This window comes from Molothrus aeneus, chromosome 6 (assembly GCF_037042795.1).
Source record: "Molothrus aeneus isolate 106 chromosome 6, BPBGC_Maene_1.0, whole genome shotgun sequence".
NCBI classification, from domain to species: Eukaryota; Metazoa; Chordata; class Aves; order Passeriformes; family Icteridae; genus Molothrus; species Molothrus aeneus.
In genome coordinates this window covers 27,155,396-27,180,817 of record NC_089651.1, presented here as the reverse complement: position 1 = coordinate 27,180,817, position 25,422 = coordinate 27,155,396, and the positions used below count along the sequence as shown (strand labels likewise).

The 25,422-nt window shown below is 40.7% G+C and overlaps 2 protein-coding genes across 9 annotated transcripts in view; one reads left to right on the top strand and one right to left on the bottom strand.

Moving 5' to 3' along the window:
• Positions 1 to 23,158, bottom strand: part of NUMB (NUMB endocytic adaptor protein) — a 93,378-nt gene extending 70,220 nt beyond the window's left edge. For 3 of the 8 annotated variants that reach the window (XM_066552808.1, XM_066552810.1, XM_066552811.1), the window contains exon 1: positions 23,073 to 23,117. The gene's annotated coding sequence lies outside the window, so the exon portion shown is untranslated. Of the gene's footprint in view, positions 1 to 23,072 lie in introns of all 8 variants that reach the window. The other 5 variants (XM_066552814.1, XM_066552815.1, XM_066552812.1 and 2 more) reach the window with 3 other exon arrangements.
• On the top strand, positions 22,667 to 23,753 carry LOC136558219 (proline-rich protein HaeIII subfamily 1-like). Its single transcript, XM_066552540.1, has 2 exons — positions 22,667 to 23,277; positions 23,405 to 23,753. Exons 1-2 carry the CDS (start codon positions 22,667 to 22,669, stop codon positions 23,751 to 23,753), a joined length of 960 nt encoding a protein of 319 aa, XP_066408637.1.
• Positions 23,754 to 25,422: the final 1,669 nt, after the last annotated feature.

Sequence of the window (25,422 nt, the reverse complement as noted above, 5' to 3'; positions counted from 1 at the left end):
TTAACACAGAGGAAAGGTTTGTGTGATAGCTGAATATTTGAAAACTTTTGACCCCACCAAATCTTTTGGGAACAAGAGCTGTCAAGTGCAACACGGCACCAGTAATACAGAAGCCCACTCTTAAGCATCTCTGAACTTCCATGACAATCTCCTAGACAAGATATTTCTTTAAATACTTCCCTGACACTTATTAAATTTGCTATCACTTGAAAACACTTTATTTGCTATCATTTGAAAAGCTTTGTCTGGAAATAGCCAGATGTTTTCCACTATCAAATTGCTAGCTGTTCTGGTTATTTCAGAAATTTCATGTAACTTGTGGTGGGCTGACCTTGGCTGGACATCAGGTGTCCACCAAAGACATTCCCATCACTCCCACTCTTCAATTGGACAGGGCAGAGAAAATACAGTGAAAGGTTCTTGGGTCAAGGTAAGGACAGGATCATCACTCACCAATTACTGTCATGGGCAAAACAATCTTGACTTGCAAGTCAATTTAATTTATAACCAATCATATCAGAGTAGGACAATGAGAAACAACTTTCCCCCTGCTTCAGCATGGGGTCTCTCTCATGGGAGATATCCTCTGTGAACTTCTGCAACGTGAGTCCTTCTCATGGGCTGCAATTCATGAACCCACTGCTCCAGCATGAGTTCCAACTACAGGGTACAGTCCTTTAGGAACAGACAGCTCCAGCAGGGGTCCCCTGTGGGGTCACAAGTCCTGGAAGCAGACATGCTTCAGCCTGGGTTTCTCTCTCCATGGTCCACAGGTCCTGCCAGAAACATCCTCTAGCACAGGCTTCCCATAGGGTCACAGTCTCCCTTGGGCACCCACCTGCCTTGGCATGGGGGTCTCCAGGGGTTCCAACTGGGTGCCTGCTTCACCTTGGACCTCCACAGACTACAGGGACCCAGCCTGGCTCACCACAGTCTCCACCCACAGGCTGCCAGGCAATCTCTGCTCCAGCACCTAAAGCTCTCCTGGCCCTCCTTCATTGACCTTGGTGACAGCAGACTGCTTCTCTCATATGCTCACTCCTGTCTGTCTGCAACTGTTCCCACACAGAAACATTTTTTTCCCTTCTTAAACCTGTTATCCCACCACTGCACCGGCTCAGCCTTGGCCAACAGCATCTCCACCTTAGAGCCATCTGGCACTGGCTATGTCAGGCATGAGGGGAGTTTCTCACAAGCCACACCTGAGCTCTTCCTGCTACCAAAACCTTTCCATGTAAGCCTAATATATTATTGCATAAAACTTGAAGAAGACCTAAAAAGGAAAATTAGTGTTAGTATTTATGCTCCATTTTTAGATATCCTTGGCTATGAAGAGTCCGCTTCAGCCCTCTCTCCCCTGCCTCCTCTCTTCTCATCTCAGTAACATAGTTCTTCAGCCTTACAGGTAAAACATCACAGTGAAATGTCTTTAGTTAATTATTACTAGTTGTATAAAAATACTTATTTATAGAAATATTAGTCCTAAATTACTTTATTATCCATTTAAAGATACTACTTTTATAGACTTCTTGTTTCAATAAATTAAATAAATATAAAGCCATTTGCAGATGAATCAAGCTTTTTAATTCATCTATGTCTATATATAAACAGAGGCAGAGGGGAAAGAGTTACTATCTGTTTGTTTTAGAAACAACCACACATGTAGCATTCCAAGGCTGTTCATAAAAATTCTTATGTTGTGTGTGCAGTGTATGGAGCCACCTCTGAACCTTGCTAATGGGGTTTTGCATACAGCAGGCTTCAAAGAATCCTCCAAGGTATCACCTCAAGGCAAGCAGCCATTTTCAGGTACAGTTCATGGGACGTTCAATATGTTTGATGATGAAATGTTCTTAGCATTCTAGCAAAAAAAAATATGGGCTGCACTGCTCATCCCTAAATTTATCCAGTAGAGACCAAGATTTCTCAGTAAAACCACAGACCAGGTCCACACTTGCTAAAAATAGAACATGACAGCAGCTGGCATCATACTATCATACACTTCTTGCGATTACAAGTGTTGGGTTTTCCTTATATATAACTCATTGTCATCTTTCATTACAGCCTCCTCTCAAATGAGAAAAGATGATACACAAATATGCACGGAGAAAGCACAATTACCTCACACAATAGTCATTTCTCAGCTCTGCCAGGTATTAGCTACAGAAGTCAGGCTGTATTCCCTACTGCCTATTACTACAGTTTAACTGTATTTGGCTTTATTTAAATAAGAAAACAAAGGTTTTAGTTTTGTGTTTTTCTGTAATCTGAATTTATGGTAACAGTTTAGCTTTACATCAAATCCAAACTTGAGTTACAGTTTCAGTGGTCTTTATGCATACCACATTTCTCTCTTCAAAAAGCAGATAAAAAAGACAAAAGCTCTTGAGTGGGAGGAAGCAACAGAGAAAGGGAGGAATGTATCAGCTTGCCAAAAATGTGCCACAGCCTCTACAATACAATGTTAATAATTCTGCCTAATGCAAATGCAATAAAGCTCAGCATTTCATATCCAGAGTCAATCCTTTTCCTATTACTGGACAAAAAATACACTATAGATTTTTTTTTATGCTTTAAGAATGACTCATTTTGCTATTTCTTTAAATTGAAGGCTGCCATCTGAGGTTTCCAACAAGATTTTTTCAGAAACTGCTTTCACATGTACTGCACAGAATACTATTTTAAAGACTCCGGATTGCTTTTTCTGGCATTATTTCTGAAAGTTTTGACATAATTTTGCACCAAAAAAAAGCAGTGAAATACAGTAGCTTTTTCAACTTCTTCAGAAAAATTAGTATAAGACAATAGTAAACTCCATCTTCCGGAGAGCTACTTTGAGAGAAGTTCATCTAAACAACTTAGAATAGACTGATTTGAAGCATATTCTATGCACTATTTGGAGCGCATATAAACGAGTAAAGAGTTCCTGGTAAAGAGGAAAGGACAGGTTTTGACTTGTGCAATTCAGTCATAACCACACTGCAGAAATATTTGATTTCATATCTTGCTTTTTACTTTGTAAGAACTTTTACATTCAGAAAATAAAATACTTTTAGCGGGAACAGTCCACAATTCTAATGTTTGCTTCACATCTTGGAAGCTCTTGCAATGTCCATACTAGCTATTCAGCAAATAATGGAAGGGCTGCTGAACTCATCTGTAAGCCATGGTTTCTTACATTACTAATTTGGGAATTAATCAGATCATATAATAATACAGTAATTAAATCTTTCTTTTCGCTCTACTCAGATACCTCCAGACCTCTGTAATACAATTATTTGTCAAATAAAGAATGAAGTGCAATCTCCCTATTTCTCTCATAAGTTCTGAGCTTCTGTCCCAAGAACCACCATAACCACAAATTAACCTCTAGTATCACGGTTTCAAGGGAGTTAAATAAAGGCATATAAACCCCATAAAATTTAGTTGCATAATCTTAATTTCAATTGGGTTAAATGCTGACCTACCTATGTGATCAATTAATTGGATTAACAGGTAAACAGAAGTCCACATGGTAAAGAAGAAGATGCTTCTATTTTCTATTTGTGTCCAGCAGAGATTAGTATTATGCTTAATACTTCTTGTATTGCACTTATGTCTGCAAAGAAGTATATTCAACAGCATAATCTGCCAGTACCAGAAACTGACAAATTCAGAAGTAGCAATAAAGGACTAGTTATGGTGACAAAGTTCCTTTCAACAGTAAAATTATTTCCATATGCATTATGACAAGTCAAACATAAGATCATGTACACACAAAAAAGAATATAGGCTAAACTAGAGACTAGCATGAATTCTAATTATGCTGGTAAGAAAATGAGGACAAGGTGAGTATTTAATGCTGCAAAGACAGAATAAATGACCACGCAACGCACAGGCAGGGAAAGCCCATTGACAGGTCTCCCTCATCTCCAACTGGTACCTACAGCTCAGGTGCCCATGTTTTAACAGAAACTCGTCCCACTCTCACACGTACATGAAAACTGAGTTCTTATATTTTGCTTAACTGACTTCTGAAATAGAAAAAAAGCAACAACTAGGTCATAATCTAAATGACAAAGACTTCAAACTTCTTTTCATCTTTTGTTTTTTTCCTGCTAGATCAAGTACGTGGCATTTGATATTAGATGAACATTTGTAGCTTATTCTTAGACACTGGAATATTTGCCAAGGAGTATGAGGAGAATCCAACATTTGAAGTTTAAAAAAAATGTAAAGTGTGATTTACAGAGTAAGTTATAGTTCAAATAAAACACAGACTTGCTACTTAAGGTGAAATTGTATTGCATCTAATTTCCAACTATAAAATCACTTGCCCTAGTAGACTATTTACCATAGCCTACACTGGTGTAGTTCAAAATGGTGCACCAAAGGAAAAAAACAAGCAAAATAAGAAAAGAGATTCTCAATGTAAGCCTTGCCTAAATATCAAGAAGTTAAACATGGAGAGAGTGGATATCTGCATACCAGAGACAAGACTGGTTGCATTTTACAGCTGACACCCTTCTCTCTCATAAAAAAAGTGAGCTGCTGGGGTGGTGAGCACATGGAGAGACAGGCCAAGAGAGAGATACCAGTCCCTAATGCCTCTAAGCTCAATGAGCTCACCATGGTATGCTTTTATATAAATTATATAAATTTATATAAATGCTAACATGCATTATCTAAAGAGAAGAACACTTTTTAAGAAGTGCTTAGAGAAAATAAGAGTTAGACAAAAACTTCAAGTTCATTAATGACACCTACCCAAACACACTTGGACTGCTTACAAAAGCCCATGTACTCAACAGGGTATCAGAGGGAACTCTGTACTTTACTATCTGGACAAGGAATTTCATAAAGGCTAACACTTGGGGTGTGCTTGGCACAAGAGAAGGCCAAATGTAGCTAGCTCAGTACCTGTACTCTAAGCTGAATAACAAACTACAAAGAAGGGGCTCAGCTGGACAATATTTTAACAGAACAGTATTCCAGATCCTACACTAATTTAAACAGAACTCTGCCTGTGACTCAAACCCTAGGCTAAGATACTCTTCACCAGAATCCTAAGCATTTATCTTTGCTGCTGTTTCGGATTTTTGCCCCCCCCCCTTTTTTTTTTTTTTTAGTTACTCAGAGTATACTTGGAAGAGATCAATTTAGAGATGTGCTAAAACATATTCCACACTACTGCACTTTATAGAGCTATGGGAACAAAAGGTGTGTCCTGCTGATAAAGAAATATTATTCTTTTAACTCTATTAGGATGAAGAAGAGATACCACAAGGTGAATTTGGGGTGGGTTTTCTTTTCCTCCAGAGACAGGAAAAAAGTTACAGCAGCTACACTGTCTAAAAGTGGACAAGTCTAAACTTGGGACCCAATTATGTACAGCCCCACTGTCTGCAGACTGAATCAATACACAAACTCTCATTACCCAAAATAAAGGCCTGGGACCCACCCAAGTAGAGTCATCCCAAGTCCACATCTCAAAGCCAGGCAGCTACAGAGCTACCTCACACCCTGCCTCTTCCTCGTAGTCAGCCTGGGTGCAGCACCAGCCCCACACCAACTCCCCAGCACTGGAACCACTTTGGGAAGTGCTTCAAACTATGGCAGCCACTAATGGTTCAGCCTAGCAGGACTGAGCTAACAGTAACCTGTAGTTGATCTTTTCAGAAAGTACAACCTACAGCCTGCAAGTTCAGCCTTTTACTCCATCTGCACCAACAACATCATTGATAGGACATAATTTTTTTTTTTAAAAAAAAGGCTTTTTACAATTTTTCAGTGTTGACAAAACTTGGAACTTCATGGTCAAGTACAATTAAGGCATAGTAACATAACCCATTGAGATATGGTAAACTGCAGTCTTGCCAATGAAAGCAATTGTTTCAGTACAGCTACATACACTTTTGGGAGTCAAATGGTAAATGGTAAATTAAGTCTGTCTTTGCTTTTCTAGTTTGTGACTTTATTAACATCAACAGCTTTCCCTAATACCATAGTTTTTCTTCTAGGCAGACTTCAGGGACTAAATTTAAAACATATTGCACTGATTACTAAACTGCATTTCACAATTCCCTTTGGATTTTGGCAACATTCTCCCCCAGTTATTAAAGCAAATCTTTCCAGCATTTGATCCATTATACTGAGAGTTTCAAAGAACTTGATGTCTGCCTTCATTCAAACAACTAAAGAAGGAAACAGACAAGATTGCTTTAATGCAGATATAGGAGAACACTTGTATGTGACTGGAACTTAGTACTTTTAATTGTTAACAATTACTAGACCTTATCTTAGTCCTACTTTATTTGAATATACATTTTTTAAAACACCCAATTTAACAAAGTGAAGGAAACATGAGAAATTCAGCCTTTTCTGTCCTGAAGTCTCTCAACTGTCCTCAAGTTTGAGAGCACAGCAGAAGCAATCATGAACAAATGCAACCAATTTCCCCACCTTTCTTGTCCAGTGTGTCCTGGCTACCTGTACAGATTACTTTTCTGTAAGGACAAACTGCTTTCACAACCAGTTATTCCAAAAGGAAAATCTACTTTCCAAGTCTGCATGTTTTAGACTCAAATTCTACAGATAAATTTACTGTCTGCAAAATTTCTTTTTCCAAGAGTGCCAGATATAAGGATATTAAATACCAAACTGCTTCAGTACCAGCACATTAGCCAGTCTCCAGACATATATATTCATTTCACTATATAGCTATTGTTTTTAAGTTCTATTTTGTGACTGAAAGCTATACTAAGAATAATACAGAAGACTAATACAAATCTTCTCTAAAGATGAATACTTCATGTTTGTTGGGTAGCAGTTCTAGGACAATGACTTCTAAAATCAAGTTACCCAAAAAGCAAGCCCTTTTCTTAAAAGCTGACGTTACCATTTGCTAAAAGGCTAACTCTTTCTTAATGCTTCTAACACTCCTTTTGGGTAGCATCAGCTTGCTTTCAGCCTCCTATAGTCAGAATAGAAACACCAAATACCCTCTAGGAATGGTCAATAGGCCCTTGTGGTTCACACTGCCATCATTCCTGTAGAGTTGAGGCTCAGGGGACAAACTGGAAATGGCCATTTTTCCATCTCTACTGCTACCAACTGACCCAAGATTCTCTCTTAGCAACCAGGATGAAACTGCCTATAGAGGAAGGATTCCTACAGACAAGTCTTTATATTTTAAGTCCTTTTCGTAGAAAAATATTATCCATTTTCAGTCATAGTTATGTTCCATCTTAGCCAGCTTTTAATAATTAAGTTGTCTGCTTCAGTGGATATATCTTCACTCTCAGTAAAGCCAGCGACAGAGGATTTCTGTGCATTTAGCTGTTTTAACACAAATTCTAATTGCTATATTAATATTGAACTTGTAAGCACTAAAAGCTTCAGTTGGCATAACTGAACTAATTGCAAAATGAAATTACAGACTTGTGACTTGTCCTAACTGTGAGATCCCTCCCTCACTTTTGTATCCAGAATGGATTTTAAAAGAATCAGAGTAGATGTTGTGGTTCCAGAATCCATTAAAAAAAAACACCCAAACAAACCAACAAAAGACACAGAAGCTTTGCAAATCACCTTTATTTAAACAGATAGTCCTCCCCATGTACTTAAAACCTCTAATTACTTAATTTCTTATATTTATTTTCTCTCCTTGAAGTATCTTTTGAACACACCCTTTTTGTCTTCAGGAACTACTGTATTTTTTAACCCCTGAAATGAAGGGGAAAAAAAAAAAAGAAAAGATCAAACTTAAAATAAGACCGTGGGAGGAAGAAAATACTTGTTCTACACCTGCCTCACCCAGGATCTGCATTGCTTTCACTAACGCAGCGTGGGACCTGAGAGCCACGAGGCAGAACCTGCCTTGAACTGGAAGAGTTTTAAAGCAACCCATACCTTTGCTCATGGTCTGAGTAATTCCTAGGTGCAGACACCATTCTCTCCGTGCTAATAAAACAAGCCACCTCAATGGAAAATAACTGTGCACTGACTGCTCCAGGAATGTGAAGGAAGCTCTTTCCTTGCACAATTCAGTCAGCCCGTAGGTTAGCAATCGCTCTGAAACCAGAACCTGATCTTGGAGCTACAGCAGCAACAGGCAGCAAAGCCCTCCTGAAAACACTCTCAGGATTTAGAAGAATGGTGCTGATCTGAAGGCACAAGAACTGGAAACCATACCCAGGTAAAAGCTTCTTCTTAAGTTCTACCTGCTTTGAGCCTGCATGCCACATGCAGAAAGAAGCAGGAAATGTTGTTTCATCTTCTCAGTATGAAAATGTGCCTTTCCAGGCTAAGATCTGTCCTTTCAAGTTTGCTACAAGTTTTAAACTTTCCCACTTGAAGAATAATGGAAAACCAGGTTTGACAAGAAGAAAATTAATTTTATTCATGATCAAGTTTTATTAAATAAGTAGGAAAAAACCCTTTAAATATCAATTATAAAAAGGTGGACTTCATCCAGACTAGTTCAGAATCAAACAAAAGCTGCTCTCGAAAAGCCTCGCACAAGTGTTTCCACGAATATGCATTCTCACTTTGAACTCTCAGCCTTTTTCCCACTTCAATTTCTGTTCAACTCTTCACTTCAAAGCAAACTTGTTCATATTTGTAGTGAAGAGCTTCTTCTTAGGGAAGCTGCAGTGGAGCAGTTGCAAAGTCAGAACCTGAAATAACGGCTAGTCAGAATTAAACCACAAAACTGGCTAGACTGAAGGCAACTCACCAAAGACAATTAATTCTCACTATATAATTTAAGAAAATCAAATGAGTTACATAAGTAATCATTTCAGGAGGGAAGTTGTCAGCTAATAACTTGGATTATCAATCACCTTCATTACCCTAACATCTCCTTTGTACTAAATAGTGCTCAAAGGCATCCACTCTTTATAGGTTTCCTCAGGCCCAGACTTCTCTGCAGCTCTCTTCTTAAGCTCTATCTGTAGAACCATCTCCACACCTAAGCACAAGTCTCACACTTCATTTCACCTAGGCCACTCTGACACTTGTCAGCAGCACACCAGTGCCCATGTACAAGCCATTTCACAGAGATGAAGGCACCAAGGAAGTAAAAAAAAAAAAAAAAAAAACCAAAAGAAAACATGTTCAGAAAACAATGCAAGAGTTGCTTGCCCAATTCAGAAGGAATTTTGATCTTGGGCCCCAGCAGACCAAGGACAAAATACCTGACTCTGCTTTGCTTATAACAGATAGGCCTCTGATTTCAAAAATCTGAATGCCTGTCCATACAAAGAGATTTATTAATAACTAGAATAACTTGTCAAGGTTCTCCTGAAGTACAGAACACCCGCTTTTGAAGACACTGTAATACAAATAACCTCTCATTTCTTTAGACATAAAAATAAGAGTTGTCCAACACACACACACAGAGCTTATTGGATCAGATTTAGAACATTAACACACAGGAGACCTGACAACTCCATTTGGCAAAAAGAGTCAAATCACAGCTGTGCCCCAGCAAGTAAGTTTTCAATTTAGTGTCATACACCAGAATGAAGGGGGTAGGGAGAAAAATAACCACTAATTTCTCATAACTGATCATTCCTACTACAATTTATGCACAACTAACATCCCATTAGTAAATTACAAATACTATCAAATGTAGAGGCTTTTAAAACAAAGAGCAGGAATAGATTAAAATGTCTAAATGGCAAAAGCACACAGGCTTTATAACAGCACACACAGTTCTGCATCCACAATAAAACTGAACTGACAAGTTATGTAGGGAAGTTTGAGGCAAAATTAATTTTAATAAAATCAAACCACACATAACCCCATTAAGATTTTTCTAGATCAGATGTCCACATCACAGAACTAAAAGTGGGAAGCAAAGTGTTTCAAAACTTGCTATTTTACTGCCTTTTTAAAGTCAGACCTGCACACAGAAAAGTTCAATCACCATTCTTTAGAGAAACAGGAGAATTTCGACTAACAGAGTCAGAAAATTCCATAGAAATGGTAAGGGTAAAGCACTGAAGTATAGTTGAATAAACATGTAGGCATCTTTATCACAAAAGCAGATCAAAGTGTACTTAATATTCAGTTTCTTCTTCCAGCTTATATGGAACATGCAAGTTTACTTCAAAATAACTTTTAAAAACAGTCATTACTTGGCATTTAACATCATGGAGTTATTACAGAAAGGTTGGCTGGAGCAGACTGAAATTAAAACACTTCCTCCTACCCAAATAAAGTTTCCTGAGTCTATAATCATGCAGCATTTCGTTCATGGCTAAAATTGTTTAGCTCTTCCATAAATACAAGGTTTTACCTCCCTAATAACTGGTCAACGTTGATGAATTTTCCAACTTCGTTAAACTCACTTATTCTTTAGGCTTCCTTTAAAAAGGCTGTTTAGAGTCAATTTTTTTTTTTTCTAAAAACTCTTGGGAGACTTTGGAGACTAACATAACCAGCTACAATGTTCCCAGTCCAGATGTGGGTACCTGGTACTGCTACAGCTTTTTGCTAAGAAAGTAAGTTAACGTTTAAAGGTACTGACTTGATGCTTCACTTACGCAGAACACAGTAAAGGAGTGACCATGTCACAGACACCATCTGTAACATGTTAGATACAGTGAAAAGATGGTTCTACAACTTTAACAAGTGAAAGATGGAATTCTACAGATTGTACTGAACAGTTGAGGCAATGGCTGCACCTGCACTCCCTGGTGCCTCGGGGTTTCTAGGGAAGAAGTACAATGCAGCCTTCCTGAAAGCAAGAGCTGATTAAATTAAGACATTCTGGAAACTAACATATAAATGCTTATTTTCATTAAAGCATCAGTCTCAAAAAATCAATGCTCAGAGCTCTCTGTAAGAGATGGCTCCTGAAATAAACAAGGTTTTGTAGGTAGACTACATAGACAAAAGCTACTTCTTCCTTGCCCTGAGAGGCAGAAAGAGCAGTCAGCAAGGGGGTGAGATGAAAACACACATTAAGGGACCACAAGTAATAACCTCCTTCCTCTCACAGCCTAAACTTTGCCATTGCTCAAGGTTCTGTGTAAGTGAAATTCTCTAATGGACCTGTTCTCATGCAAGCCCAGCACTTGTTCCCTCTAATTATGGCTGTGCAGTTCACCCCTACCCACATAACACAAACCTACTACCATTTGACCAAGCAGCCATCATTTAAAGCAAAAACACACCAAGAGTGTTACATCCTCAAACTAAAGAGGGGAGAAAAAAGTCCCCAAGTCAGTCACCACTACTTCCACCATTATCACTTCCTTGAGAAGGGGCCCTCACAACTGGGCTAGAAGGCTATGCTTGCCCTTGGCCCAACTCTCTAGTCCAGTGCATCCTTTATTTCCTTTTTTTTTTTTTAAACACTTTTCCCTCAAAAAAAAAAGTTGAAACACTGTACTTTTTCAAGGGTAGCTCCTTTTTTGTTTACTACTTTGTGAACCTGCCTTCTCAAAACACACAAACAACTTCCTTTGCTCAAAAATCATCAGCATCCTACTTCCAGATGGAAACTGAGCTAGGTTAAACGATCTGTAAACTATTTTCTCTATTCCCTGCACTGGAGAACATAAATTATGACTCACATTTCAAAGCAGTTTGCAGGAGGTGGCTATGCCAGCCCAACCACCCAGTGCTCCCCCTAGTTCCTGTTCTTCCTTAGACAGCACTTGCCAGACCACTTGGAGACAATCCAGCTCACCACAGCAGCAAAAATACCTTTTGTTGGTTTCATTGAATGATTATGGTTTATGAGAAAGTCAAATACAAAAGGCACAGCAGAAGTACACAATGGACAGTGAGAGCAGTTCTTCAGTGGCAGCAGTCAGGTTAAGAATTCATGGGATATCCTGGGTCATCCTTAGACATCCCCACTAGTGTCACTGCCAGGATCAAAACCACTCGTTAGTGAATAGGACAGGCTTGGGAAACACATGTTTGAGCCAGCAGCTCATACGTTTGTCTGTTTCTCTGAATGTCAAACCCTGTTAGAGGCACATCTATCAGACATGTGTTAGAAGGATTAACCCATTAACCACAGAAACGTTTTGAACTTCCAAAGAGGCATACAACTATAAATCCCAAGGGCTATAGGCTAGAAAGTAAGAGGGCTTGAGTCTAGACTCTGTGTCTTATTTTCTACACTAAGCAGTAAATACCCTTTCATTTCAATGAGATTCTTCCATTTCTAACTTTCCACCATGCACAGGAGAATTAAAACATGATTGACTTGGAGTTTGGCATGGCAAGAACCTAAACGTTAATATGGAAAAATTTAAGTCTTCTGGATTTAACCACAAATAACCAATCACTGAATACATCTGTAGAACAAAATAAAAATTAAGCCAGATCTCCCAAGTCTGCATTTCTACTACCAAAACCTGCATTTTTTACCTTGAAGTTTCTATGGAAAGAGATTACGGAGAACTGAAAAATAAAAGGAAAACAAAACAGCAGAGGATCCATGAACCACCTTCCTTCTCAATGAATCTGTGCTGCACCATGAACCATTTTAATTTGCAAAATTATCAATGAATTTGCAATTTTTTTCAACATCCTTTATTTCCTGTGTACTACAAGAATTCTATTTAGACTAAGTCCATCACATTGGATTTACTTCACTGATTTCACAAAATCACACAATCTGCTACTGCCCTGCCTCTTCCCTTTTCTGATCTGAATTTCTGATATTCAGATGTTCCATTAGTCTCAGAAGAAATGTTCTACTCCTTCCTTTAAGACCACTATATAGTGGTCTAGGCCTACTATAGAGTAAAGGTGAATTTTAAGCATGTTAAACTACTCTGATCACCCTTCAGATGAAAGACAAGTGATATTTCTATACCCAAACAGATGAGTCATAAAAATCTCAAGTTGATGTGAAAAACTTCCCTAATTTTGCTCTGGACAAGACTTAGAGTAATAAAATATGTTACAATCTAAATAGTAATCACCTAACACATTTTCCATGCATGTGAACTTAAATTATCTCAACTCCTACAGGAAATTATAATATATATAATGTCAGAAATAATATGTATTAATGACAGTTCTCTTGGTTAAGTTCTTTACAATTGTTATTGGGACTAAAGGCCTGTGATGAGGATATGGGGACACAATTTCCTATCTTCAGAAAAATAAAAACAACTTCTAAATTGCATGAAAGAATTAGGATTAAACCCAGGAACTTCTGTAACCCAGTTCCAAATTTAAAACAGCAGATAATGAAGTCCCCAAAGTAAACACAGAATTATGCTATGCCTAATTTAATACAGTAATGCAGCTCACTTTAACACCTACACATAAATGAGATTGGTCTCCATACACTCCATACCAGGATTACTAGGGGAACATTACCTGTTCAACAGCAGGTTGAAGCTAAATACAAACTCATTATTGACACCTAACACAACAGACAAACTGTGCTTGTTTTTAAAAGATGAAAACACTAAATGTGGTGCTTCTGGGAAAAAAACCTAAAAACTCCCCAAGACCATCCTCACTACATCCCTAAACTAACCACTGTCTTTAATAACGATGAGGTGCCTGAAAGCAGCAAGAGCTAAGAATTACCAGAATTCAACACCCTCATTGCTTAGATCTCAAGGGCTACTAAATCCTGAGTAGGAAGCTGTTCACAGTTCCATGTAAACACCTGTGCAGAGAAGCAATTCCCAGTGTACTTCACACCAGTACCATCTCCAACTTTATGTAATTAGATTATCCCAAAAAATTAGGCCTACAGCTTTAAGCCAGTATTGTTTAGAGCCCTAACAGTCATACATACCTGCACCACATGGAAAACCAAGGAAAAGTGCAGTGTAAAACCACAATTTTTGGTCATTATCAATACCCTGAAGTGTACCTGAAATCACATCCTGGATGGAAGATGGAATTAAGTCTAATGTAAATTTCAAAATATGACATTTTACACCTACCAAAGAACAGCAGTCCTCATGTTTTGAGGATGATATAATGCAAGACTGCCAGATGCCAGTCACTTTCCACTGAAGAAACTGGGACAACTCACAGCAGACTGATCTGGTATCTCTGTACAGAACTAGACCGGATGCAGTGTCATCTCTCACAGATGAGTCAACACATCATTAGCTATTTCATGATAGCAGCTATTTCACCTGCAACTGATCCATTTTTATAGATGTGATGTGTCTCACAGCAAAGATGCATATTAGAAAGCTGAAAGATTCTTTCTAAAAGAGGACAAGAAGCTCATGCAGCATTTACCTAGACTAAACACTGAAACAGTGAGCTGAAGAATAAGCAATAATTTCCAGTGTCAAAGCCACATAACATTGAAGCAAGCATGTTTGTTTATTTCTAAATGTAACTGGAGCCAGAGACAATGTGTGAAAGGGAACAAAAAAACCAGTCCTCTGTAAGAGAAGTTTTTCCCATTCTTTGTAGAAAATCTGAAGGAAGGAAGATTTTGGGACTACTCTTCTTTTCCCTAAGGTAACATTAGCAAGATAAACTGTGTCTTCTCGATCACCACATTAATCATTTTAGCATTTGCCTACTCTCTGCCCACACCAGTCAGTTCCATTTCTCACTTGATCTAATGCCATGAAAAATAAAGACATGCATTTAGTTACCCCTCCTTACTCGTGCTCAGATGGCTGCACAGCCTTTACTTGCAGAAACCCCAACTTCTAGGGCCATTATGGAAGGGGACAGAACTAATTCGGGCTGCTAGACCTGATGCACTATGTGAGGAGCCAGAGCCAAGGCAGTGAGTAGGACCCAGTTGGTTTAAATAAAATCTTGGTATCTGCTAGAAGCAGATAACAAAACAATGTGACAGTACCTGGAGATGTCCTGTCACTCATGGAGCTGAGATGTGCTCCCATCTCTGTAACAAGACTATCAGCAGTTTACAGCTCCCATAATAGCACCTACAGAAGCTTCTCTACTGAAAAAGGACAGAGCCATCGCTACTTGTGCCACAGAAATTACTGATGCATCTGGAAGAAACTCCAGGGAAGACCTCCTGATTGCATAATCTTTATCTCAGGTGGGATCTTTGGAGGGTGAGGGAGGCAGATAGGCAGGATCATTCCAAAAATGTACTACATCATGGTTACATTAGCTGTATGCACCGGACCCATGTAACTTCCTTTTGGCAACAGCACACCCCCTCTGTTTGTCCTCCCCGACCCAAAGCTCCAGGGTGCTTGCAGAAGTGAAAAGAGGGGCTGATCCTGCTGAAAACAAACCTGGAGAAAGAAAATAGTTTATTCTATTCAAGAAAGGAATATACAATCAAACAGTCCTGGGACATTGAACTGCAATTCAGAAGGGCAAGAAGTTTAGTTGTCATCAGGCACAACTGGAGATCTCATGCTCCAGCATCTCAGAAAATTCCAGGACACATCACATTCCAAAAAAGTTTCTTACCTCTGAATACATAATTCATTTTTAAATTTTTTTTTGCCTGAAACACAGGAGAGGAAAGAGAGCAATACACTATCAAATCAACCAAATTCTTGCAAGTGAGAGAAAATATGCAAAAGGAGAAGGCAAGCCATTTTGTGGAAAACTTTTTTTTACCCCAACCAAGTTATGATACTCATTCATAGCAAAACACTGCAGTATATTATTAAGAAATTAAAACATAAAAATTAGCAATAAGGAAATCAAGACAGAATCAGAAAGATTTTCATCCTGGATTTCCTCAAAAAATATTATTATTATATTCTCATTCTTTATCTTCACTAAGACTTTCAAATCAAGAATAAAATTTCTGCAGTTCACATGACCTCACTATTTTTGGTGTATCTGTATTCCTACCTCAGCACTGCCTGCCTCGGAAGAAAGGGAGAACTACGTCTACATTACTAGAATAATAATTTAACAGTACTTAAATTAGTATATGGTAGAGCTGATTTTTTTTCTCTGCTTGAATGATAAATATTCTTTACACTGTGTGATTTTCAGAATTGGGTCCTCATCCTTAAGTCAACAAATACTGTAGGCAGAGAAACCACGTTGCCTTTTCTAGTAACAGTTATGTTCCCGGCCTGTGCAAGGACAAGATACTGAACACTGTGGATAAGACTGATTACTTTGAGAACAAACTCTAACAGACAAAATAAATGATGCTCAAAGCAAGAGCTAACTGTCCAGAGAATAACTTATTGCAACTGAAAATAAAACTTAAGTATGGGACTGTATCTAAAATGTGAGATAATGGACATGAATCTATATTATGTCATATACATCAATAAAATCATGTCTGAGATACAAATTCTGTACTTCTAAGAACAAGGAAAACTTTTAGATAGTACTAAGCACATACCTCCTTAAAGGGGTGTACCCTACCCCACCTGACAGCAAAGAAATAGCCATGTATTTTGGCTGTAAGAGTGTGGGCCAAGCAAATTTTACAATGATACACAGTCCACATTAATATTAGCATGATGCACCTATCCATAGCACATGCAGAGAGTTTGACAAAGCATTCAGTGACTGTCTTCTATTTGCCAGCTGCACACAGCAAATCCAAACCATAGCTTAGATTTTCTACATAAAGTCAGCTACAAAAAGGTTGTTAAAAACACAACTATTTTACAGACACTTTCAGAAAATATTCTATCATAAAGATACAGGCCAACTGAATTGCAGTCCTTCATTCCCTTGCAGGAGGCTGGCTCTCTGCTGCCAAGCTAAGAGAACACAAAGGAATGGCCAGTTGCTCAAAGATGGCACAGTTGAGAGGCACTTTAAACATCAAATGACCTCTGACAAATTCATGTCATTTAAAATAAAGAGGAAGCAATCCTCATGTGCAAATAAATATACATACAAATGTCATGACACTCTTTCAAAGCTACCCTGTGCAAATCCAGTTAAAGAAAGAGCACATTACACAAAAGATGCTTCTCACATAGACACTGAAACCTACACAGAAATACCAAACTTTATAGACACAAGCAAAACTGGACATCAATATTAAGCTCTGATAATGTTCAAGGTCCATTAATATAAGAGCACACAAATAATCATAACTATTAACTAGCTTACTAATCATTCAACTGGGAGGGCTGGGGGGGGGGGAGGGGGGGAAGGAAAGAAACCCCAAAAAAGCCGCTCCATCAGTAGGTATGTGCTAAAATACAAAAAGCAAAACCAACATCACAGTCACTGAATCCTATAAACTCTGGTTTATATAAGACTTTAAACTAGACAATCTAATTCTCATACTCAGATTTTCAGACTGGGTTAGGGAATTTGATGCACAGGTGATGTACATTTCAACCTGAAATGCGATGACTCAACATAAATACAGACTCTGCACTGATCAGAACTACAAGGAAGAAACTGCACAGGAACCCCAGCCCAGCCCAAAGCACTAAACCTTGAGTAGTACCACACTAATGATGGGTAAATTCTTTCTCAGACTTTTTAGACCAGATTAAGCCTCACAGACTTTTTGAAAACTGTGTCACATCTCATTCTTTTAAATCAAAAACAGTCAGCAGAAATACCATGTTAAGCAGACTCTGACAATAAAATAACCAGCCTTAAAAAAAGTCTATGCTAAAGGCATAGAAGTAAAGCACAGGAACAGGTTGGAAAATTCATCTGATCCACTGCTGAGACATGAGGAAGCCACAACCTTTAAAGCACGACAGCTCTATAGTCCTGCAGTTACAGCCACCTGTACAAATGAAATTAACAACAACTTTTTTTGTAACAAAAAGTACGCACTGCTTTTTTCTCCCCACAGAATTTAGATTATTAATTTGAGTAAGAACCAAGTATTAGAGAGAAAATTTTTTTAAAAACAGCAATTACGTTTCATGAGACTATGGTATTCAGCTCCTTGTTTCATGTGAACTGGTCTAGTGCTACTGAGTTCCAGAAAAAACCACCCAAGAACAAAACTAGAAGTTTGATGTTAGACGCATTTGGAAGGCAGGAACATGCTTTTCCCTTATACTGTGGGAAAATATAAATCCAACACTTTTATCATTAGTTACTAAACAAAATCTAGACCCAGCCTATATTAATTGTGAACCAAGTTTCTATTTGTGTCATTCCTCCATATGGGGAACAAATTCCTTCACATGTCTCCACAGATTTTTACTACAGGAGTCGATGAATTAATGCCTTTGAAAAAAAAGACTATCTTCACTTGAAATCTTAAGGCAACACACAAATATATCAGCTAACTAAAGATCCAAGCATTTATGAGCCACTCTGCACTACAAGGCACACTGAAAAATGAGGAGAGTTTGGCTCTTATATGCTCAGTGGTGCCCATCAGCAAACTGCACAGCATTGGAAACGCCAAGGTATCTCTAGTCCTGGTGGATTACAGAAACAAGCTTCTTCAACAGTCTAAAATCAGTCCACCATTAAGAGTGGAGCCTCAACAGAGGCTTGAATCACATTAATGAAGTTGAAACAACATAAAAAAAAAAGGAAAGAGAGGTCATTGATGTTTGGAGGTTTTGCCCCAGAAAAATAAACTGATAAAGAGTGGTCACATCCAAACTTAGAAGAGCTAGCATGCAGTAAGAGTGGTTCTGGCCAAGTACACGTTTTTCTTAGTCTCAGTAACACTTGCAGCTCTTAGATCAGTGAACAAGCCCAGGCCAATGACCAAGTACACACCTACAGAAAGCAGTTCTGAAGAGTAAACTCTCTGTAGGTATACTTACAGTACTGCTTATAATCCAGTTCACCAGGAAGTTCCAGTTTGTTGTTTCCCAGAAAAGGAAAGGTAATCAGAAAAAGATTCCAAACAGTTTGGTCCAAGTCTTAATACACTGTACTTTTCCATTGTTTCACTTAGAAGGGTAACAGCTTTGGTTCTGGCTTCAGTATCAAAGCCCACCAGCAAAATCTCAAAAATCCTACAGACTCAGTACTCAAAGAAGCCAAGAGCTTGTTTCACATCCCCAGACTCTGAAATTAATGGTTTTATATTTTCCTCCAGAGCACCTTTACACTTTGGCATATGTATTCCTTTTAAACAATTCCTCACACACAAATGAATTTGTCCTGACACACTTTCAGTTACACCTCTGCGGAAACAGAAGTTACCATACCGAAACATCTTTAAGCCATCACATCTGGTAATTGCTACTACAGAACACCAGGATTCCACAAAGAATTACTATGTAAGACAAATGCCAAACAAAGCAATTCACGTTTTCAGAGCTATCTCCTAACCACACGCTTCAAAGGGGTCTGGATGAACATCTAACTGCAGCTACATATGACATGATGCCATTTATACATCCAAACTGGTATCTGCCAGTTGCAAGTCTTGCTCAATAAAAATGAAGGAAAATAAACAAACAAACAAAGAAACAAAACAAAACCCACAAAACAACAACAAAAACCACATCCTGCACAGCAGGACAGAAGAGTCTTCCTGATATTACTTATTATTAAAATTTTGTTCTTTCTGATGCAACATCTGTTTTAACTATACACCATAAAGAACATAAGTTCAAAATGAACATTTGATGTATCCCACCCTTAGGATGAGAACAAATCCCCTTCCAGACACAGCTGTGTCAGTCTGAGGTTGCTGTGCTGAGCACATCCCTAGTTCCGCATCCTCTGCTCATTACTATTGCCACCCACACCAACATGCCAGCTGAAAGAAATGGAACAAACACTCTCCAATTTACTGTGATTTTTACCTGCCAAGCCAGCTTGAAACAGTTTGCTATAGGTCCTTGTTAACCCAGGTCATGCTGATGGGAATGTATGGTTCCAGAGAAGCTCAAAGAAATTTCAATCAGAGTTACCAATCTTCAACCCCACTTCAGTGTAAATCCCATTTCCACCCCATGACCTGGATGATCAGCCAGTTCAGATACGTGATCCAGCCAAAATTCAACAAAACAAAAAAAAGCAATTAACTACCTGATTAACTCCCTGACTTCATTTAACTCACAAAGGCCTCCTTGCCAGCAGCTGAAGATGCACAGTCAAGAAGGAGACACGACCACCAGAGCTTCAGTTTAAGCTGCAAGTCTATTGACAAGGCTGAACTATTTAGGTAAAACTAAAATTGAGCTGCTTCAGCAAAGAATGGTCACAGCCTCCTCTCCTCCTATGCAAGCAGTAACATTTGTATAGCCACAAAGTCAGTTCAGACAGTTGATCCAACTGAAGCTTAACATTTTTCTGTACGGCCATTTTCAGCTGGATCAGCAAAGAAAGACTAACAGGGGAAAACAGATCCTTTTGGTGAAAGCGTCGGCAGAAAAATCAAAGCTGCTCTGGTGGTAATTCCATAATATGACTGTAAAGGACATGTTAAGTCTTAGCTTGATTGAATTTATGCTTGGTATTCTGCAAGAAAAGAAAGGCAATATGTTCCAATTTTCACTTATGAATATTTTGAGATCAATTGAGACTTAACAAGAAATCTGTAATTTTAATATATGTTCACTGACATAAAGCAAACTCCAAAAACAAGACTAAGAACAAGATTTCACATTAGTTTAAACCAAGCTTGCTTGATAAGCTGGCAAAGCAAATAAAAATATAAGTAAACTTTGACCCCTCCCCTAAAGAAAATAACAAAGTCAGCAGAGTGTCAGACAAGTAGATGAACACAATAAGTAGGATACAACTCCAAACTCATCAATTAGACCAGCTTAGGCTGCCAATCTCTTACTTGACAGTTTCTGTAAAACATCTTTTCTACAGTACAAAAAATTAAATTTCTATAGCATTAGAGCAATTTTTTTTCTCCAATGCTATGTAGTTCCATCAATATTAGTGCAATAAAACCAACTATAGGCAGAATTCAAGAGATATTTCACAGTGCTGTAATAGGCTCTCACAAACACACAATAAAAAACCTACTGTAAAATGTTTTTCCCAGTACCTTCTATTCCTGGGGAAGGAAGCGATTTTTGCAAAGACTTCCACTACCATTTCAGAAAGTTTTTATCCCATCATATCCATTATGGTAGGAAAGAAAATTACTTACAGATCATTCTGACACCAAGCAGCTCTATCAAACCACAAAATGTGAGACTTAGAAGTCTGGCAAGTTTTAAGAGCCCAATTTGGCTTGTTGGTTTAGGTTTTTTTCTTCTCAAATGCATAATGCTGTCAAACTACTAACAAAAAATCAGAAGGTTTCACAACAGTACGTGAGAAGATAAACAAACTTGTCTACTCTGTCTAGTTTACATGCACCTTCAGATTCCACACATTTAAGCTAAATAATAAATGCAGGAAAGTAATTCCCAGGAATGAAAAATAGACTTTCTGCTAGTAGGGATTTAAATGGTTCATTTGAATTGCATTTCACATGTATACTTCAGGAAAAAAAAATCTTTTATGTGTTAGGTTTAGAGTCCTGTAAATCTGAATTTTCACCGAGGCTTAAAACCAACACTATATGCAATTAGAGATTAAAAAGCTTTTACTGTAGGATAACTCAGGGTACCAAGAATCACAGGCAAGGCTGAACACATCTGAAATTATTGTTTTGGACTTCGCTCACATTCTTATTTCTTCTGTAAGACTTTTGCTAAGAGAAAAAAACAGCACTTCCACAGACAATTGCCAAGAGATGAAGAAATGGAAAACACTCACTGATGAACAGAAAAACAATCTCTTTCTCTATGGTAACTATTAACTTCTGCATAATCATATAGACCATTTTAGCAGTAGCCATAGATCAATAAGTCAAATAGAACTGAGTCAGAAATCCATTTAAATATTTACATTTTTTGTTACAAGTCATACCTAGAGTATTACTGTAGCCAAGAGAATGACTGTGCCTTCCATTTTATTCACTCTCCTCATTCAGGAGCCTATCTCAAGATGTAGAATGATCAAAAATACAAAACGAGAGCAAAACAAAATCCCTTAAATGGTAGAAATACACATTGTTAACAGCTATAAGCTTCTCCTACTCCGGACAGCTGAATTAGGAAATATTGACAACAACACAGAAAACACAGCAGCACACAGAAAATCTCCCTTATCATTTCATAAACCATTAATGAGCAGGTTATATAAATCTACTGGACCGAAGGAGTTGTAGATCAGAGCTGCTGCAAGACATTAACTCTACTGTGAGGGATACATAATTTCATTCTTGAACACTGTTCATCTCTTCATGAACGCAATAAAAGGACTTAAAGGCACCCCGAACGGGAGCTGCATTTCAACCTTTCGTGCCCGACGGAGCACGGAGCGGGGCGATGCTGCCCGGGCCCACCGCAGCCCCCGCCCCGCACGCTGTTGCTCATCCATCCCTCCTGCGCCCGTAGGACGGGCCGAACCCGGCCGGCTGTTCCTTTGTGCAGCCTGGCGAGCTGCTGCACACGCACTAAGGCACCGGCCAAGCCACGAACGGGGTGAAAAGAGACGAGCCCCGCTGCTCACAAGGGCCCTTTCCCCTACAACTCCCGCTGCCAGACTGGGTCGTCAGCACCATCGCCCGAAAGCCTCGTCCCGACGCCTCCCGAACTTCACAGCGCCCCAGCTGAGACGGGGCAGCGGTTCCGGAGAAGCCCCGACTTCCCGGAGCCCCCACTCGCTCCCACGGCCACGCAGGGGCGGCAAGCGATACAAAGCGCCCGGGAGCGGCCGCGCCGGAGGGACCCTCTGACGGAAACCTGGCTGGGATTCAAGGCCTAGGAGAGACCGCAGGCACAGGAGGCAGCCCCGGGAGAATCCCATGAAGCGGCGCCGCCCCGGGGGTCGCTTCCTCGGGCCAGCGGCTCGGTGCTCCCCGCAGGGCCCTTCGGTGCCGCGGCCGCCCCCCGCAGGCTCCACCTGCGCCGGGCCCCCGCTCCACTGCACCGCGGGGATCGCGCCCCACCCCACCGCCCCCCGCCGGGGAGGGGACCGGAGGGTGCCCCCACGTCTCCTCCCGCCTCCGCACGCACTTTCCCGGAGTACCCCTGCCCCCCCTTCATCCCCTCCGGCCCCTCAAGCTTCCCCCGCCTCCGGCGCTCCCCCCGCCGCCGGACCCACCCGCGCCCCGCAGGGTTTGGCACGGCCCCGTGGCGCCCGCCCGCGGCTCTGGCCACCGGCCGCCGTGGCAAAGGCCCTTCCCCGCATCGCGGCCCGGCCGTGTTCACCTGCTACCCGCAGCCGCCTCCCTCCGGCGCCTCCTCCGCCGCCCGTCGCCACCGAGCAGCGCCGCCGCCGCCGCCGCCGCTCCGCCCCCGCCCCCCGGCCGCCGCTCCGCCCCCGCCCCCCGGCCGCCGCTCCCGCCCCCGTCGCCAGCCACGCCTACCCCGGCGGTCCATTGGCCACGCGCCCCGAAGTTCCGCCTCTGGATTGGTGTGAGGAGCCGCCCGTCAAAGCCTCGGCCCTGCCCATCCCCGCCCCACAGGTCCCGGGTGGTTTATTCACTCCGGGGCTTTGGCGCCCCCAATCTCTCACTGTCGGTTCCGATTGGCTGACGCAGTGGGGATAGCGTGCCAGGATTGGCTGCCCGAGGTGCCACTGCAGCGCTGCGCCCGCCCCTCCCGGGGCTCGACTGCGCGGCGCGGCGGGAAGGCGGCGGTGGCTACCCGGCCGGAGTCGGGACCGGGGATCCCCCGCACCTCGGGGACCCGCTGATGCGCCAAGGGGCGATGTGCCTTCCACCGCCTGTCTGCGCTTCGGTTCAGCTGTGGTTCTCGTCTCCTCACGGCTGCGGTGGTGGCACCAGGAGGAGGGTTCCCGCAGCCCCATTGCCACCTCGGTTTCCCCCCGATAAACCACAGGTGGTGACTGACACCTTCCCTGGGGGCTGCAGTGGGACGTGCTGCTAATGCCAGCTCTCCAGAAACCGTGATGCCCTACATCAGCCAGAGGCCAGGCTTGCAGGAGAATCGCGAGCAGGCTCCTTTAACCTTCACGACTGAGACTGAGAATCACAGTATTCTCAGGATATCCTTCCTTCGGCTAGAAACACTAGCATGCCTCCATTTTCCAAATGGAGACAGTACCAGGTGCTGAATTCAGCAAGGAGGCTCCGCTTCAAAGGGAAATTACCCAGGGGAATCCTCTGGGAGCAGCACCCTTGCGACTGCACATACGGGGCTTGGCCTGAATGCATTAACCAGAATGCATATTTCCAACAGCTGCCTCCTCTCACCAGACTTTCAAGTAGCTACTTCATCCAAAATGCAAGCCAGAATGATTCCTGGTGCATTCAGTTGGGGGAAAAAAAATAAAAACAATTTGAAGGTGATCGAAATGCAAAGATTACATGATGTTTCTCTTCATTATTATATTCTCCGTGCATACACCATCCCACTTATTCCTCTTTGCTTCTGAATCAAGCAAAGAAACAGAGCAACAAAGAACACGGGCTATAATGTTGGCTGGCAAGCATCCAGAAAACAAAGCAATTGAAATCACTGGAATTTCAGAGCATCATGTGCAAAAATAATTTACCAAGTTTACATAGGAAGTGCTCAGGCAGAAGTGTGAGTATGACACTGACTCAGTTTCACACTGATGCTCTGACCCCCAAGTCATCCCTTGTTCATAAATTAATCTGAGAAGATGCAGGGGTTCTCCTTACATCTTTTTGCATATCCCTTTGCTTTCCAAGGAAAGCAAAATCAAGACAGAGAGCTGCCTTCCCTCTCAAATATTCAAAAATTGCTGGAGGATAAGATAATGATTTCTACCAGTCCTAAGTTTTCTTCTGATTTTATGAAAACATTCCTGACTTAACATAGCTCTTAAAATGTTGTATTTCCAGTACCTTCAGTGTAACACTCCATCTTATTCACAGTCTTTGGATTTCTGACAGAAATTTTTGTAAAGCATGGTGCCCTAAATTTCTTATAAAAACTTATTTCCAAATGAACAACTCCCATATTATCAAGAAGCTCTGCATCCAAGTGAAAAGTATAAAGGAAAAGGCCAGGACATGCTATTGTAAATAAAATCTAATGTATGCTTCAGCTATTTATAGCTTTTAAAAATATTTATTAGATGGCAAAATTCATTTGTTGTCATTACTGCTTCTCTGCTCAGCTGATAACTTGACCTCCCCATTGGTGACTGAAGGGAAAGGGGGCTGTGGTGGGAAAGGAAAGGAAGATGACCCTAGAGGTCACTTAGCTGGACATGCTGAGCATCGAGCACAGCAAGCTGCACATTCACAGTGCTGCACTGCAGGACCAAGGCACATTCTGAGTACTAAGTCTTCCCACAGCCTTTCCATGGGAGGGGGGGAAATTACTTCTCCAAGGTCTGACACTGGAAGCAATGCTTCAAATCCTTTGATCTTCATGGATAAAAAAGAAATGGAAGATACTTCATAGCATTCACAATAAACCAAATCAAATTTGCTCCTTATCACCTTTTCTTTAAGGCTGGGAACGGGGCTCCTTGTGTAATACACAGGATTAATGGAGTTGACTGTCCCTGTCATGCCCACTGACTCCTGTCAGCTGTGCCTTTCTAGCCAAGATCCTTCCTGGA